This window comes from Mixophyes fleayi, chromosome 3 (assembly GCF_038048845.1).
Source record: "Mixophyes fleayi isolate aMixFle1 chromosome 3, aMixFle1.hap1, whole genome shotgun sequence".
Lineage (NCBI taxonomy): Eukaryota > Metazoa > Chordata > Amphibia > Anura > Limnodynastidae > Mixophyes > Mixophyes fleayi.
This window is the reverse complement of record NC_134404.1, coordinates 215,388,367-215,404,989: the sequence shown is the minus strand read 5'-3', so window position 1 is coordinate 215,404,989 and position 16,623 is coordinate 215,388,367. Positions and strand designations below refer to the sequence as shown.

Sequence of the window (16,623 nt, the reverse complement as noted above, 5' to 3'; positions counted from 1 at the left end):
GCTATTGATTTTCTTCCAAGAGTCTCTAGTGTGTGAGAAGTAGACACAGAACAGATGTTGTTTTCTATGAATATCTTTTGTCTATATTTTTACTCTAAGGGTACTTATCTGTATTTTCTGCACAAGTTAATATAAATAGCTGCTGCTGCTGATGATTTACTGCACATGTTAACTTAAGACAGGGGGAGCCCCTATGATGTCATATTGTTATCATTTTAGACAAGTGCTTGACAAAATACACAGACAATACTGTGTGCACTACTGTTAGGTACACGCAGCTCTGCCATAAGCAATACAGTGTGAAGCGAGACATACCTCCCAAATGTCCTTGCAAATCAAATCCTGACTAAGCGAGACAGTCACCCAAATTCGGGACTCTCCCACCAGATTCAGGATAGTTGACAGACTGTCCTGCTCTCTCCTACCTGTTCTTCTGTTCTTGTCGTTTTCACAATCTGTGGCCGCTGGTGTCTTTTGTTGCTGCTTGTCTGAATCCTGGAATGAGAAAACAATGGACACATGTAATTTAGAAAACTCCAACCACCCCCCAGCCTTAAATCAATAGCACTCATGGTTAATAATGAGCCCTCCTTCCAGCACCAACATTAATTTAATAGTAATCCCATTTAATAAATAAACCCTCATTCCAAACTGCTCCAGAAATAAATTAATAACATTTATGTTTAACAAATATAACCATTTCCCACAACCATCCTTAGCATGAAATAATTCAATAATAATCACATTTAATAAATAGGCCTCCTGCCAAACTTAGCCCCACATTCAATTAATAGCCCCAAATCACCCCAGTATTAAATTAAAGGTCCCATCACCTCACCTTAATTTAACAGCCCCCATTATTAACTTAAATAGCCCCACCATCACCCCACAATTTTTTTTAGAGCACCCACCATTAAATAATTAGCTCCGACATTATCTTGTTTATTGTGGGGGGTGAATTAATGAACTTTTCCGTAGTCTACCACTGGGATGATGCACACTGAACATTTATATAGACACATCTGCGAATCTCTCTGCCTCCCTTTTGAGCCTCAAGGATTCAACCAATGAAACAGTATTGGGAAACAAAAGCAAAGATTGGTTGAGGTGTTGTTAAATTGTGTACATGCTGCATGTTGGCTGTTCGATGTCATTAAGAAATTGTATGCATATCTTAAAGGCATGAATATATTGTGTACATACAGAGATACTGCAGTATGACAGCATTTGCAGCCTCCTCTGTGCTTTCGTAAGTTCCCCACATAGAAATATTGTTATATAAGGTTTCCCACCAAACACTGAATTGACATTACATTCAAAAGTTCTGTTCACTTTAAAAATATCATAACTCACTCAGGATTTATAATAACATTTTGTGTTCAACCCAACATTCTGCATGGAGGATAGTACATTTCCCCAGCTATCAGCTGCTGAATAGTCTAAATTTGGCATCTTATGTACTTCTTACACTGTCGTCTGTTCTACTCCTCCCTCCTCTATAACTTTTGCTCTGATGTCCTGCCTCAATCTCCAGTTGTCTCTTGGACTCTCTCTATTCTCCCTGATTTCATACCTTGCACCATCATTATATTCTCCACCACTTTCGGTAAGTCAATTATTCATTATTTCCTACAAATTCTATCTCCATACTGTATATCATAGACATTTCTTCACTCTGTCATTTAAACACATGTATATAGTCATAGGAGAAAACATTCATGTCAATAATATGTTCTCATTTAATTCATACTACTGAAATAAATAAGTGACCCCGTTCATAGAAGCATATCTCAACTATTGTGTATTATTTTGCTACTATTACTTTATTGTTGCTGGGAAACCTCTATAACAGTACAAGTATTCATTGTATTTTTCTCATTTGAGTCATACCTGCAATTTATTAATTATTACTATAAAAGAAGAAACTGACTTTTACATTTGCTGTTAATCAAAAATAATTTTAATATAGTTGAATACTATTCATTTTGTTTTCATTAATAAAAACACATGTTGCGAGATCTATATTATTTATCAGTGTTGCATTATGTTAAATGTTTTTGGTTTTATTTTCATGTGTTACATTTTATGTATTGTGTTTTTGAATTTTTTGCTGTTATGAGTTTCTTTGTGCAATGTATTTTCAGAGAGAGTTTTAACAAACCAAGGGAAATATTTCAGTGCTGCCTAAAATAACTTCTGACTGCACAACAGGTGTCATGTGTCTGAAAGACTGCAGAGGAAAGAACATAGGGGGGTTGGTTTGAAAAAAAAGAATATGCCTGCTAACTTTAGCACAGCATACAATTGCAGAGGACTATGAACACTGTTTATATTAGAGCTTCAGTTTTTTGCATAGGAAGAAATAAAAATATACACTTGCTAATTTGAAGACTTTCCCCTGTGTATTAATAAACTATGATACATTGTATAGATTAAAATTAAATTATCATATGAATGCATGCTTTATTTTATTGCTTTCATGTTCCTTTTGAATCTTTAAAGTCGATTTACTCCACAAAACTGATCCTTACAAATCTATAAAACAAAATCTGAGAACTCTTAGTTAGTAATTAAAAGAATACTGATGTGGTATAAAAAGGTGAAAAAGCAAAGTATTGTGGTTTAGTTGGGCTTATGTATGATGACTGAAAATCTGTCACTCAGACTTAGGCCCAGATTTATCAAACCTTCTGAAAAGGAAAGGTGGAGGTGTTGCCCACAGCAACCAATCAGATTCTTACTATCATTTATCTACTACATTCTAGAAAATGATAGCTAGAATCTGATTGGCTGCTAAGGATAACACTTCCCGTTTTCTATTTTAGGAGATTTGATGAACCTGCCCCTTAGACCAGGGTTTCCCAACTCCAGTTCTCAAGGACTCCCAATAGCTCATGTTTTGTACATTTCTGTCTGAGAGAACAGGTAGGAAAATGACTTACACAGCCAAATAGATTTACTACTAGGAATCACCGTGGGCGATTCTCCATATTTATTTATTTATTTTTAAATCAACATATTGAGGCATATATTCACTCAATATATTTTAGGGTTTTTAAACTTGTAGATACATACCCTGAAATGTCCTCTATTTATTGGGTGAAAACATCATGTTCTAAACTGAGCCTGGAGAGGTGATAAGTGGTCATAAATTTTCGTTTGTAATAATGACATACTTTCAAAATAATAGTACATAGCTGTAGTACATACTAAGGGTATTAGTACATACTAAGGGTATTTAGAACAAAGCAATGCCCATCAGATTCCTAATATAAGTCATTGAACTATATGATAAATTATATGCAAACTAACCCCAAAAAGAGAAACGTGAAATTCTATGTGGTATGAGAATATTGACAGTTTTTGAGTAAATGGCATGACTAAGCCTTGAAAATCTGCATGTTTTTATTAGAAAACATTATACAGTGGTACAGGCAATCAGAGGACAGTGTATGGTATCATTATATTGCAGTAATGGTTAATAGGGCCACAAGTCCCCCACTAAGCCTACACCCATGGCCCTAAGTTTTTTCCTGCTTTATGACATCAGCCTTTTCTCTGCTTTATATTCCATCTGCTCCAGCTCTTATGCTCTGGTTTATGCACACTCTCTGACCACATCTTATTGGGGAGAATGAAGGGTGTTTTAGAGAAAGTGGGAGGTCTCAGTGGTGTTGGGGTAAATCCTGTGCTAAAGGACATATGGCTGTGTATTAGGTGAGTGGGCATTGTGAGGGGTCTGAGGGATGCTTTGAGCTGGGTGCGGTGTTTGGGTGCCATTTGGTGTCTATTTCTCTAAATGTATTGCTTTCATTTAGTCATTAGATTACAGTTTGTGTGTGGCACTTTTGAAGGTAAAAGCCATTTGTGGCCCTTGAACTGCATCAGGCAGTTCATTGTTATATGGATTGACGTAGACATCTTACCAAAGAAAGAATCTCATTGTTTCACATGCACACAGACCACTGAATCATATTATATCAGATTAGAAGGAAATATTAGAGACATTTGCACATAAGTTTTATAGGCAGTAATCTTGGCACCATCCGCAGAGGGTGCTTCACATTTGCTTTAATTGGATAAATACTAATTGCTTGCATCTCTACCCAAAGAAGCCACCTTTCTGACTGAAACATGTCAACAGTGGCCCTCATCTTTTGTCAGCATTTCTAGCTCAAACACTACTTAGAACATTTTGCATAAACACATTCATAGAAACAATAATTACATTTTACAAAAACATATTCATCTTGTAAAGATATAAATTCGTATAACAAGTCATTACTATGCATATTATAGATGCTCAACTCCATTTTGCATCCAGATTGTCATTCAACTTTCACAATCCGGTATCACTTAATTTGCCTGCCCAGTTTCGTCACCTCTCCCAAAATTCTCATAAAATGCTGGATATTGAAACCTATTCATTCTTATTTGAATATATACCCTTTTCTTTTCTTGTTTGAACAAAGCACTAAAAATAAGAGGAAGGCAGTTAACAATCACATAAATGATTCACAATCTATTGTATTATACCTGACATTAATTTAGATAACCCTGTACCCAACCAAGAAATAGGATCCCATTTCCTTTTGCCAATTTCCCTAACATTTTGTAGTTCACACATTTTTGGCAAATGTCCTTCAATCTCATCATGTTGGTCAGAAATGAAGATACAAATTTATTGGCCTATTAATTTACATACTTCTCCCTTCAAAGCAAGGGCCTCTCAATTCTGCCATGACACTTTCCTTATCTCAGCCTATTCATTATTTACTACAGAAAGAGACTCTTTGGTTTCAATTATAAAAAAACATTTACAGTACTTGAGGAAAAGGTGACTACTAGAGCTGACTCTAGCAAATAATGTTGTATTACTATTTTGGGAATAACAATCCCATAAGAAATCTCATTAGACCCAGGGGCTAACCTTCATCATCATCATCACCATCATCATCAACATTTATTTATATAGTGCCAGCAGTTTCCTTAGCGCTTTATAATTGGGAAACAAACAGTAATAACACAATACTGGGTAATATATACATACAGAGAGGGACAATGGTTTTATACACAAGGTAAGTGCTACATCATATTGATTATTTGTCCAGCTAGAATGCAAAGGTTACAAAGTATTTAGTGGGCTGTATGCTCAGTCACACAACTATGTTGGTCAGAGGGTTGTTGTCTTGTGTTACCTATGTAGAAGGTGGTTACCTAGGGAGATTAAGAGGGTGGTAGAGCAATACTATTAGCTTGTCTGAAGAGGTGAGTTTTCGGAGCTTGAAGGTTTGAAGACTAGAGGAAAATCTTATTGTGCAAGGGAGGGAATTCCATAAAGTGGGTGCAGCCCGAAAAAAATGTCCTGTAACCATGAGTAAGCCCTTTCCCACATACAAAATATAGCTTTCCGGGCAGCACGAATAGGCCCCATAACTTATGGCCTAAGCTGCTTTGCACCTTTTAAAATACTCCATTTTGTAGGAGGAATTACACTTTCTGTAACAGGTCATAGTAATATAAATATCATACCATTCTTTATATAACTTATTTTAGAAAAAAATACTGATGAATTAACATAGCTACAATTGCAGATTCCTACATCTGTGGAAGGCATGCGGCTGAAGCATTTTTAAACTGGAGGCATGTTCTGTTATTTATATTCCACTGACTTGCTATTTAAGAACAGGCACTCCATACAAAGGTGTTTTTCCTCCCGTGGGGGGAAGATGTGAACACAACCAACAATTAATTTCATTGGTTACCTGAAAAGTAACTGAGTGTGTACAACAATGGCAACAAATTTTCTCGCCAAGCAATTATTTTTTATTTTAAATCTTGGGTTATCATGTTTTGCAAGCGTCATCACGAAGCTTGCACTATGCATATAAAATAAAGATAAGCCCTGCAACAATGATAGATGTCTCTGCCAAACCTGCACAAAGTCTTTTTTCCAGATTGGTTCCTAACAAGTTCATTACTTTTCCTCAAGATGAGACCTTTTTGTACCTCCAGAACTACCTGGTGAAGACATTTTGATGCAACTCTTTGTTGGGATTTGTCATGCTCGTCTAGGTTGGTGTAACAGAGATGGTTATCATAAAAAGATTGGGAGAAATATCTACAAAATCTATCTTTCTCCTGCAGTGGAGGGGGAGAAATTACCTTCTTGCAATGTGAATTGTGTATCCACGTTGACTTCTTTCCCTCCTTGATTGAAAGGAAAAAGTTAGGAGAACTTGCTAAGGGTCTTCCCACCGATCAGACAGTTCACCTCATCTCACGAACACCTTTATCAAAACATAGTCACCTGGATTTAGACCATGACATTTGTCATTATCAGGGTATTAGGAAGTAGCAGTGCATCATTGATCTGTCTTATTTGCCTGCTCATTTGAACCAAGTATTTAATAGTGAAGTAATTTCCTGTAGATAAGTCTAGCAAAGGGCCATTGCAGCATTAGGGAATTTCCAAAAAGGGTTTCATAAGGGAAGAAATCCTCTGGGCATGACCCCTTTAGCAAAAGGAACAATGCTTCTGGTCAGGCAAGACCAGTTTCCTTTAAAATTTAGTCAAGTTAGTCTTTATGGTCTAGTTATACCTTTCAGCCAATCCATTCGCTTGTGTGGTGTGTGCAACTGTTGTTTTATGCACATAATATCACACAGTTTAAACACTTTACCTGTGAAATGTATATCTTGATCTGAGGATAACACTTGTGTTAACCCATACCTGCATACGAATTACAAAAATATCTTCTTTGCAGTTATGTTTGCTGGCCAAACTTCCACCCAAAAAGTCTACACAGACTAAAGCTTACCACCAGGAATGGAATGAAGTCAATCTGGATTACCTGGAATGATCCTTCTGCAGCTGATTCTGTTGGAATAGTGCCTCCAGGACTTGTCTGTACACAGTTTAAACAACTAGGACAGAATTTGGTGACTAGTTTAGAGAACCCTGGTGCATATCAGTAACCTCCGACCAACTGAGCTACAGCAGTGTTTTATAAGTGTGTTAAACCATGGCAAAGTAGAGGTAAAATCTTTTAGATGCAACAGATTTACCATCCTCACTGCGCCATAGACTTTGGTGTTATTGTTTGCATCATCCCTGCTGCCATCTAACGACTTTCATGCTGAGAACAAGCTTTTTGCATAGCAATTAACATTTGCTCATCAGGTATTATAGTAACAGTTATTATTTCACATTTTTGTTCTTTTAATCCTTTTTCTGTCACAGACTTTGCTGATTTGTCAGCTCTATCATCTTTACAAACTGCATCATTATTTGTGTTGGGTGCTTAACTTTTCATAATACAGCTTTTGGTAGAATTAATGCATTCAAGAATTCTTACACAACTTTAGCCTGGGCAATAGAAATACTATTTCATGTGAGAAAGTTTGTCATTTTCCACAAGGTCCCAAAATCATTTACTACTCTGATTGCATACCTGGAATCTGTGTATATATGTACAGAATTGTATTTAGCAAGTTGTCAATTTCTAGTGAGTGCTATAAGTTCTGATACCTGTGCTGAGTGGGGAGGTTATAATGCTTTAGCTTCTGTGGCTTCTGTGGTGTTGTTAAGTGAAAAGATGAATTTATAGTCAAGGAAGTCAGCACTGAAGAGAGATTTTCTTAAGTGGTACTCAGCAGTATGTGGAGGGCTTACCTGTCCGGAGCCGTTGTCGTTCCTCAGGCGGCGGTTCCCTCGGTTCAGCCGGGACGGTGAGCCAATCAGGGCTCACTTCCCGGGCATTTGAAAAAGAAGAATGGCGGCGGGCCAATCCGGACCCACCATGCCATCACGTGGCGGCGCGTCGACGCTACGTGACGACGTTAGCGCGGCGCCCACTATTTAAGTCGGCGCGCGCCGCCATGTTCAGTTTGTCGGCGGAGAGAGAAAGAAGAGGACGTGTCGCGGAGAGCTGCGGGATCAAGCACAGAAGAGAAGCCAGCGGAGACCAGCAGTGGCGGCAGAGAGCCCTTGTTAGGGCTAAGAGCGCCTCTGCTGCCTGAAGACCGGCGTGATCAAGACAAGAAGCCGGCGGCAGAGCGTGGAAGCAGCGGCAGACGGGGAAGGAGTCCAGGAGAAGCTCCCCGAAGACAGCACCAGGTAAGGCCCTTGCCAGGCAACTCTTCTGCCGGGCCCACGCCCGCAGCACATTCAATAAAGTCGGGCACTAGGCCCATGGCCACGGTCGGGCACAAGGCCCGTGGGCACAGTGAATTAGGGGCACAAGGCCCAGGGACTTGGGCACTAGGCCCCGACAAAGATAGTGGGCCAGTAGGCCACCTTGTTAAAGGGCACAAGGCCCCATTAGGCAGTGAGGGGGACACTGAGTCCCAGGCATAAAAGGGCACAAGGCCCTTAGGTAGTTTGTGGCCTAGAGGCCATAGGAAGGCCACAGGGCCTGGTTAGGGGCTGGTAGCCCGTAGGCTATAAAGGGCACAAGGCCCTCAGTCAGTCAGGGAGGCCACAGGCCTCAGGTAGGGGTTAGGACCCCTAGGTAGCAGGGCACAAGGCCCTAGTTAGTGGGCTCAGAGCCCTGAAATAGAGAGGGGGCTGAGGCCCATTAATCAGAGCACAAGGCTCTGTGTGCAACTGGGCAAGAGGCCCATTGTGTGAAGGGCAGAAGGCCTTGGAGGTGGTGAGATAGAGGCGTGGGAGCCTCGTGAGTGTAGGCGCGGTCCTGTGTGAGGTGAGCACACGTAGTTAGGAGGTACAGTAGAGCGGAGGCTCCTGTGGTGCTGTAGCAACCTGCTGGTTGGCTAACAGCGGTGTGCTCTGGTAAGTAGCTTACAAATTACTGTATACTGTATTCTGTCTGTGAGGCGGGTATTGTTGAATTACAGTATTTTGGGTGTGCTACGTAATTGTGTCCAGGGGCAAGACGTCAGGCCCCCATTAAAGATAGGCTCTTGTTCCTGTGGTTTCCTGTGCTAACCCGTGCTGTGGGGACAAGTGTAGTTACCAGCATACACATAGTCAGGGGAGAACACACGTAGTTTTCCTGTCCCTTAGGTTCCCGGGGTCACACTGGTACCCAGAGGGGGTGGCTGAGTGAGTTGGTGGCAGTGCAGCACACCTTGAGGCAGTTCCAGGGGCGGCCGTGGTTCTGATTGAGGGTCCTCAAGGCCGGTTCCGTGCAGGTGGACCTGTGGTTCCGGACGTAGGGACACGTGTGAGATACCCGAGTACAGGCAGTCGGGCGGTTCAGTTCGATTGGCTGTTCCGTGCGGCAGTCAGCCCGCGGGTTAGTGTGCTGTTCCACTGAGCCTCAGCCTGGCTTAAAGAACCGGTCCTTAGGGTCTGTGGGTGACTCCATAGCAAGAAGGCAGCTTCTTGGTACAACCTGGGTGAGGGGGTTAGGAACCGCCCTCCGGTTTAGTCCGTTAACACCGGCTGGTGTTCCCCGTAGTGTGTAAGTGAGCAGTTCCGTTAGTGTACCACACCTAGTTAGTCATAGTGGTTTGACTTAGTTGCGTTGCCGACCATTAGAACGTTGTTAGGGTCGGGTCGCTGTTGTAGTCAGTCCAGTTTTGTGGGTGCCATCTTAGTCTCACTGAGAGCGTAGAGGGAGGCTGTGTGTTCTTGTCATCTGCAGGAGTCGGGAAGGTGCAGAGGAACCGGATCGGAAGTGGGAGTGTCCCGGTGAGTATCACGCTCGATTCCCCCTTTCGGTTAGGCCCTCACCGGCAGGTGTGTGAGGTACTTGAGGCGGGATTAGTCCTCGGACTAGTCTTGGTCTTAAGTGCCTGTAGTCCCCCGCGTCTTGGCCAGAGCAAAAGCGAGGAGGCGGAAAATGGGCTTGGACTGAGAGTGTCCGTATTCTCGGACAGCCCTTACTTGGTAGGCTCGGTTTAACTGTGTTTTCCCTCCTAGGTGTTACCTGCGGGCGTCCGGAGAACTCCCCAATCAGGGACAGAGGTAGGATCCAGTCATCCACGCGGATCGTGGTAAATTCGGAGGTATTAGGAGTTAGTCGCCCTGTGAGGCACATCTCTGTTTAGGGACCTTACAAGTGCAGTAGTACTTTTGCAGTATGCAGGTCTGCATGGTGTGCCATGGTTAAGGTTAGGATAGCCAGGGACTCTGAAACTTATTCATGTCTGAACACAACTTGCACTTAAGTTACATTTTTAAAGAGAGCACAGAACTTGTGCTTAGGTCCAACCTTATTAAAATCCAAGCATAGAGACTGCAGCACAAAACTTTTATTTGATCATATAACAACTGTTAACAGTATAATCATTTATATAAATGCGCACTGTACATACAATGATTTTTAATAGTATAGCTCAGTTGCATACATCTGTTCTATGATAGTTACTAGCACACATACGTGTGACTTTTAAATCAAAGACTATACCATGTCAGTCAACACTATCAGTCGGCATTTACACCTGCCCCATAGTAGGTGCAAATGATATGGCTGAAAATAAACATTGGCCGCATCTTCGTCGAAACGCCCTTATTGTTAATGTCCATTGGTAGTGCACCCCTTCCCTCCCCTTTCCATCTACCAAGTTGTAGGCAGTCGTAATTATCAGTTGTTTTCAGACATGAATTGCACGCAATTACAATTTTCATAGCAATAGCCATTTCTGGGCATGTGCAGAGCCATTTCACATAAGAAACATCACGCAAACAGACGGGCGTCCAAACATGAATCAGGCCATGTATGTGCCACTTTGTTTGAAGTGAGCTTAAAACAGGCAGACAGAGTATGGCAGGCCAGGTCAGTTATAGGAGATATGAGTCATTTAGTGAAGATGATAAGTGGATCAGGTCGAGAACATTTTTGAGTCACTGTGTTTATATGGATTTGGGTGTAGGGAGGAGCATAAGTTAAGGTGAGACTGAAAGAAAAGAGGTTGGGTTTGGCGAGCACTAAAGCTGAGTTGGAGAAACTAGAGCTAGAGCAGAAGCAGGAAAAGACAATGTCAAATGAGTGTCCATCACAGTGGTAGGAGATGAAGTCTGGGAGAGACCAAAGGAAGAAGAAAGCAAAATAATTTCTATGGCAGCAGAGACAGTGGGGTTGTCATTAGGAGTGTTGAAATTACCCAGTATGAAAGTAGGAAGATCAAAAGAGAGGAAATATGAGTCAGCAAGAAAAGTTATCAAGGAATTGGGAAACTGGGTCTGACAAGTGATAAATGACAGTGACAAAGGTGGATCAGAGAGATCTATCTATAAATAAATGTCAAACTGACATTTTTGTGTTGTTCTAAAGCAGTTATATAGACTCAGCCTTTGCAGATATGCATAGTGTGGTATTCTGAATTTCCTTAAAAAAATCTAAAATACGTCTGCGCCTAGATTTTAACCAAATGACATGGCTTTTAAAGTAGGATGGTGACATTTGCAGAGGAGCAGACGTTTGTGTCAACTTTTCACTTTGTTGTTAACTTGCCTGTTGTCTTCTTGTGGAAAAAGAAGCAAACAAGTAGGTTGTTGCCAGTCCAGTGGTAGAAATGCTGTTGGAGCAGTCCATAACTATCTAATTGTCTTAAAACAACATATTTATGAGCATCAGTGTTATATTGAATTAAAATCTAACACACAAACCATATATAAACATTTTACAGATGTGCATGCATGTGATTCCTTGCAATTAAATCCAATAGATGCCAGAGGCTGTGATCGCCTAGCAACGTTGAGAAAACAAGACATTCTGGATCTATATATTCTATAAAGACTTACACCTTTTGGTTTCAATAAAACATTTGATTTTGCAATATAATTTTATATGCAGATTTCAAGCATGCTATATAAAAGCTTGTCTGCACATAAGTATGAAATATATGCAGATTAGCAGAGTGTCTTTTTGTCTGTAGAATAGAGTTTATTTTCATGCAAACGAGTAGTAGGGACACTTCCTTATCTGGTTAACCTGGTATATCTTTCACAGTGGTGAGCACAGTCACAAGTGGGAATGCTTGTCTTTCTAAAAAATGTGTATAGATTTTGTAGATTTCCAATAAACTTAAAAAATGCTTGATTTGGAAGTTTTGACATTATAATGTTGATTTGTTTACCTATATTGTGGTGATGAAATAAAGGAGTTAGCTAAAATTAAGTAACAGAGAAGCCTAGAGAATTCAATAGATATTATACACCCAGCTTGTAACCAAAACAGGTTCTTTCTTTTTTGTGCTATTACCTTCTGTCTTTTTTGTGCCAGTACCACATCACTTGTCCCCTTAGCCTCCAAACTACTCGAGCAGATTGTCTGCAACTGCCTCACCAGTTACCTCTCGGTTAACTCCATCCTCGACCCTCTCTAATCTAAATTCTGCCCCCTACACTTGACTGAAACTGCCCTGGCCAAAGTTTCTAATGGCTTCCTCTCGGTCAAATATAGGGGTTACTTCTCCCTGCTCACTGGACCTCTCTGCAGCCTTCGACTCCGTGGACCACCTCCTCCTTCTTCAGACCCTTTTTCTCTCAGTCTCTCGGCACTGTCTTCACTGGTTCACCTCATAGCTTGCCAACCATTCCTTCTCTGTTTCCACTCCTGACTCATCCTCACCCATGTCCGCCCTCCCTGTTGGGGTCCCTCAGGGCACTGTTCTCGGTCCTCTGCTTTTCTCACTGTACATTACCTTCCTGGGTGATCTCATCCTTTATTTTGGTCTCCAGTACCACCTCTACGCTGACGACATTCTACATCTCTTCCCCTGATCCCCCCTTCTCTCTTGTGTATCTGACTGCCTTTCCTCCTTCTCCTCCTCGATGTCTTTACGTTTTCTCAAAATCAGCATTGCTAAAACTGAACTCATTGTTTTACCATCTCTCCTGTTCAACAAATCTACTGCCAGGGTGTCACCCTCAACTCTTCCCTCTCTTTTGCTCCCCATATTCACTCTCTTGCGCAATGCTGTTGCTTCCAGCTACGGAATTTTGCCCGCATCCGACCTTTCCATTCTAAGGATAACGTCAATATCATTATCCACGCACTCATCATTTCCCATCTCTATTATTGTAACTTTCTCCTCACTGGTATCCCTCACTCTCATCTCATCCCCAACCCCTTCACTCTATACTCAATGCGGCTTCAAGACTTTTCTTTCTTTCACGCCGCTCCTCCTCTGCCTCCCCTCTCTGCCTTGCCTTACACAGGCTCCCTTTCCCATACAGAATCTTCTTTAAACTCCTCATCATCACGTACAAGGCCCCCTCCTATTCCAAAGCCCCTTATATCTCTAACCTCATCTCCATTCACACTCCCACACATCTCCTCCATACTGATTACCTCATTCCACTCTAGAATTCAAGATATCTCCTGTGCTGCCCCCTCCACTGGAAAGACCTCCCTTGCTCCATTCGTTTGTCCTCTAATCTGAGCACCTTCACTCTTAGAACGCATCTGTTCCTCAAAGTCTACCAGCCATCCACCTAACCTTCTCCATCCTTCACCTCCCACTTCCCTGTTCACTATCCTCTTGGGCTTCATCCTCTCCACTGACTCCTCTCATGCCTGCTGACTTTTCCCCCTCCCTTTAGTATGTAAGCTCCTAGGAACAGGGCCCTCTTCCCTTCTGTCTCTATACCAGTTCTTCTTCTCCATCATTACTGTACTTAATATGCTTGGAGCTTTTGGAGTCTTGATTTTACCCGTTTTGCTCTGTACTGTTCTACCCTGTATGGTCTACTGTTTGTATTATATTTTGTATTTTGTATTTTATACTGTGCTGCGGAAACCTTGTGGCGCCATATAAATAAAGAAGAATAATAATAATAATTCTCTACTGTTCTTTTGTATTTAAAGTTATGATAATATCGTTGTGTGTTAATGTAAAGTTACTGTGTCTACAGAAAAAAACACAATTTACACTGATGCATAATTGGTGTATGTGTAAAATTGTACTGCCAAATGTTAACTTGATGTCCACATGGTTATATACTAACAAGCATTGCTGCCCCTACAATTATATACCAGAGAGTGACAATACAACATATACAATCCATTAAAGTGTACCATATTAGCCCAGCAAAATACCTTAATAATAACAAATTTTACAGGTGTGGCTCACGTTGCACTGATAACAGTCTTACTTGTTGGCCTGGCACCATTCCAGTGGTAATAGATAAGGGGAAATGGCACTGACATAGCATTCTTTATGCATTGCCAGACTAACCATGTAGTAGTAGTAAGTTAATGTGAAGAGGTAAAGAGCATGTCTTCAAATGAATAAATAAAGGAGCTTGGGTTTGGTTCAGTGTTGACAAAAGAATTGACTGAATCTTAATCCATGGAAAAATGGTTGGCTTCGACCAGAACTGAATCTGGAATCCAAAACATACTTAAATGAGAATAATTTTTGGGTTAAATTGTGCAATTTATAACCTATTGTATCTTTTTAGGTAAAACATGGAAAACAACAATGAAATCACTAATGTTAAACCAGATGAGCAACTTAATAATAACCTAGTGTCAACTAGCGAAAACGAGTTACCAGTGCCAAATGAGGAGCCATCAAAAGTCATTGGTTTGCAGCCCAGTGAGAAAGATTCAAGTAGATCAGCTGACCAGGATATTTCGGAAGAGCTGAGCAGGCAACTGGAAGACATCATTCAGACATACGCCTCTTCTGACACTGTGAGTGTTGAAAACCAGAGTGCTGATTTGCCAATCAAGGAAGAACAACTGAATGATGATGTAGAAACTGAGGATACAATTATGGAAGAGACAAAAGAACCATTTTCTCCATCAAATGTCTCATTGGCCAAAGACTCTGCATCAAACAAAGAGCAAAAGTTAGACAAGAAAATGCTAAAAGGCCTAGGTATGTGATTTAGCTTTTCATCAAGAAGCTTCTTTCTGGTTTATACTAGATAACAAATTCACACTTCTCAACAAGCAGTTTGGCTATATTTTCAACTGAGACAATAAATACATTATTGATATTGCATATTGCACAATGTAAAAAACCAAATAAACGTTAAAAACATACATTTTCCCATTTGATATACAATGTAATGTGCATATTGAAGCACACCATATTTTCTATTATCTGTATTATAACATAACACTCCAAAATATAGCCTACATACCCTGAAGATATATAGTATTAATTCACAAACAACGTGAGTATTGTTAACATTGCAGTTAAATAGATTGAGACTGAAAGTTCTCTCTCATGAGAGATTAGTCCTTTTGTTAGTTGACATTTATAGTTATTGGCAAGACTATCAATGACAATATACATAAGTGGTACAGTACATAATCATAAAGAATAACCTGAGGGAACTTAAACAGTAAACTAACCATTTTATATGATTTTACTATGAGTTGCCATTTGATAGGATTACATTTGTATTCAATTAAAAGCTAGGGAATCTGAGTTGTAATTCTGATCTTTACAGAACACTAGATCATTCCAAATATCTCTCATGAGAAACAATTATATTTCTTACAGTCACAGGAAGAAAATTTTTATGTCATCATAGGTATTTAATTTCATTTGTTTCACCTTCAAAGCTAAGATGTTTTATCTAAATTATAAAAATGAACAAACTTTAATATTAAAAACAGAAATGCTAGTGAAATTTGGAGATAATATATATTGCCATATTTTGCTAGAAATCTTTTTTATGTTTGATAATCATAGCCCATTATGAACACTCAAACATTTCTAACACACATTCAGCAGATGTGAATCTTTCTATGCCTGCTCATTAGATTTGCAAATGAATCCATGAATTACCCAAATTCATGGTTTCCATGGGTATGGTAATAAGGCTTTTTCTTCTTTTCTTCTGTGAAGCTAAATAGTTAGAGCACTGTATTCTTCGTTATGTCAGTGTAAGTGGAATAATTGATTTAATTCAAGCAGACCTAAAGCGTATCACAAGTGTACATGTTCTCCAAAGTAAGTATGTCCAAATGCAACATATGTTACAGATGCTTATTGAAACATGATACACACAAGGAAAATATGCTGAATTGCAGCATTTATATTAGTTCAATAAATATATGCATTTAGCAACTACTAGGAACTAATACCAGCTTCAATGCTCATATATGAATATTTTATTTCTAAGACAAAGGCTTACAATACCTCATATATGCAGGCACTCTGCTGACAATGACAAAAAGTGTAGGGCTTCGATTTACTAAAGATTCTAAAAAGGAAATATACAGGTGTTACCCATAGCAACCAATCAGTTTCTATCAGGTCCTCAAATGTGCTAGATAAATGATAGCAAGAATCTGATTGGTTGCTATGGGCAACACCTCCACTTTTCCTTTTTAGAAGCCTTGGTAAATCTTCTCCTAGGAGTTAATATATTGTGCATAATGTATTATCATTGAATTATGCAATTTAATTAATTTGCCATAAATAATTTTAATATTTATTGTTCTTATACACAGTGATTCTAGCTTTTGTTCATCACAGGTGAAGAGACACAAATTAACCCACATGTTCCTCTCTGATGCAATCCACATAACATGTACTGTTAGTGATGTCTAAAGACATGGAACATGGTCAGGGACTGGCTTGGCCGATCCCATAGTGGGCTACCTTGGGCTGGGTCACTGGGTCACCTGCATTTTTTTCCCTTCAAAATGTTCCTAATAGGCTGCCGAGTCGAGTCTTGCCCCCCGG

At 40.1% G+C, this 16,623-nt stretch overlaps 1 protein-coding gene across 1 annotated transcript in view; it reads left to right on the top strand.

Moving 5' to 3' along the window:
• Nucleotides 1–1,502: 1,502 nt before the first annotated feature.
• The window catches only part of TXLNB (taxilin beta), a 52,851-nt gene continuing 37,730 nt past the window's right edge, over nucleotides 1,503–16,623 (top strand). The window contains exons 1-2 of the mRNA XM_075203116.1: nucleotides 1,503–1,606; nucleotides 14,378–14,799. Of these exons, the coding sequence (XP_075059217.1) occupies nucleotides 14,385–14,799 (415 nt within the window). The 5' untranslated portion in view covers nucleotides 1,503–1,606; nucleotides 14,378–14,384. The remainder of the gene's footprint in view (nucleotides 1,607–14,377; nucleotides 14,800–16,623) is intronic.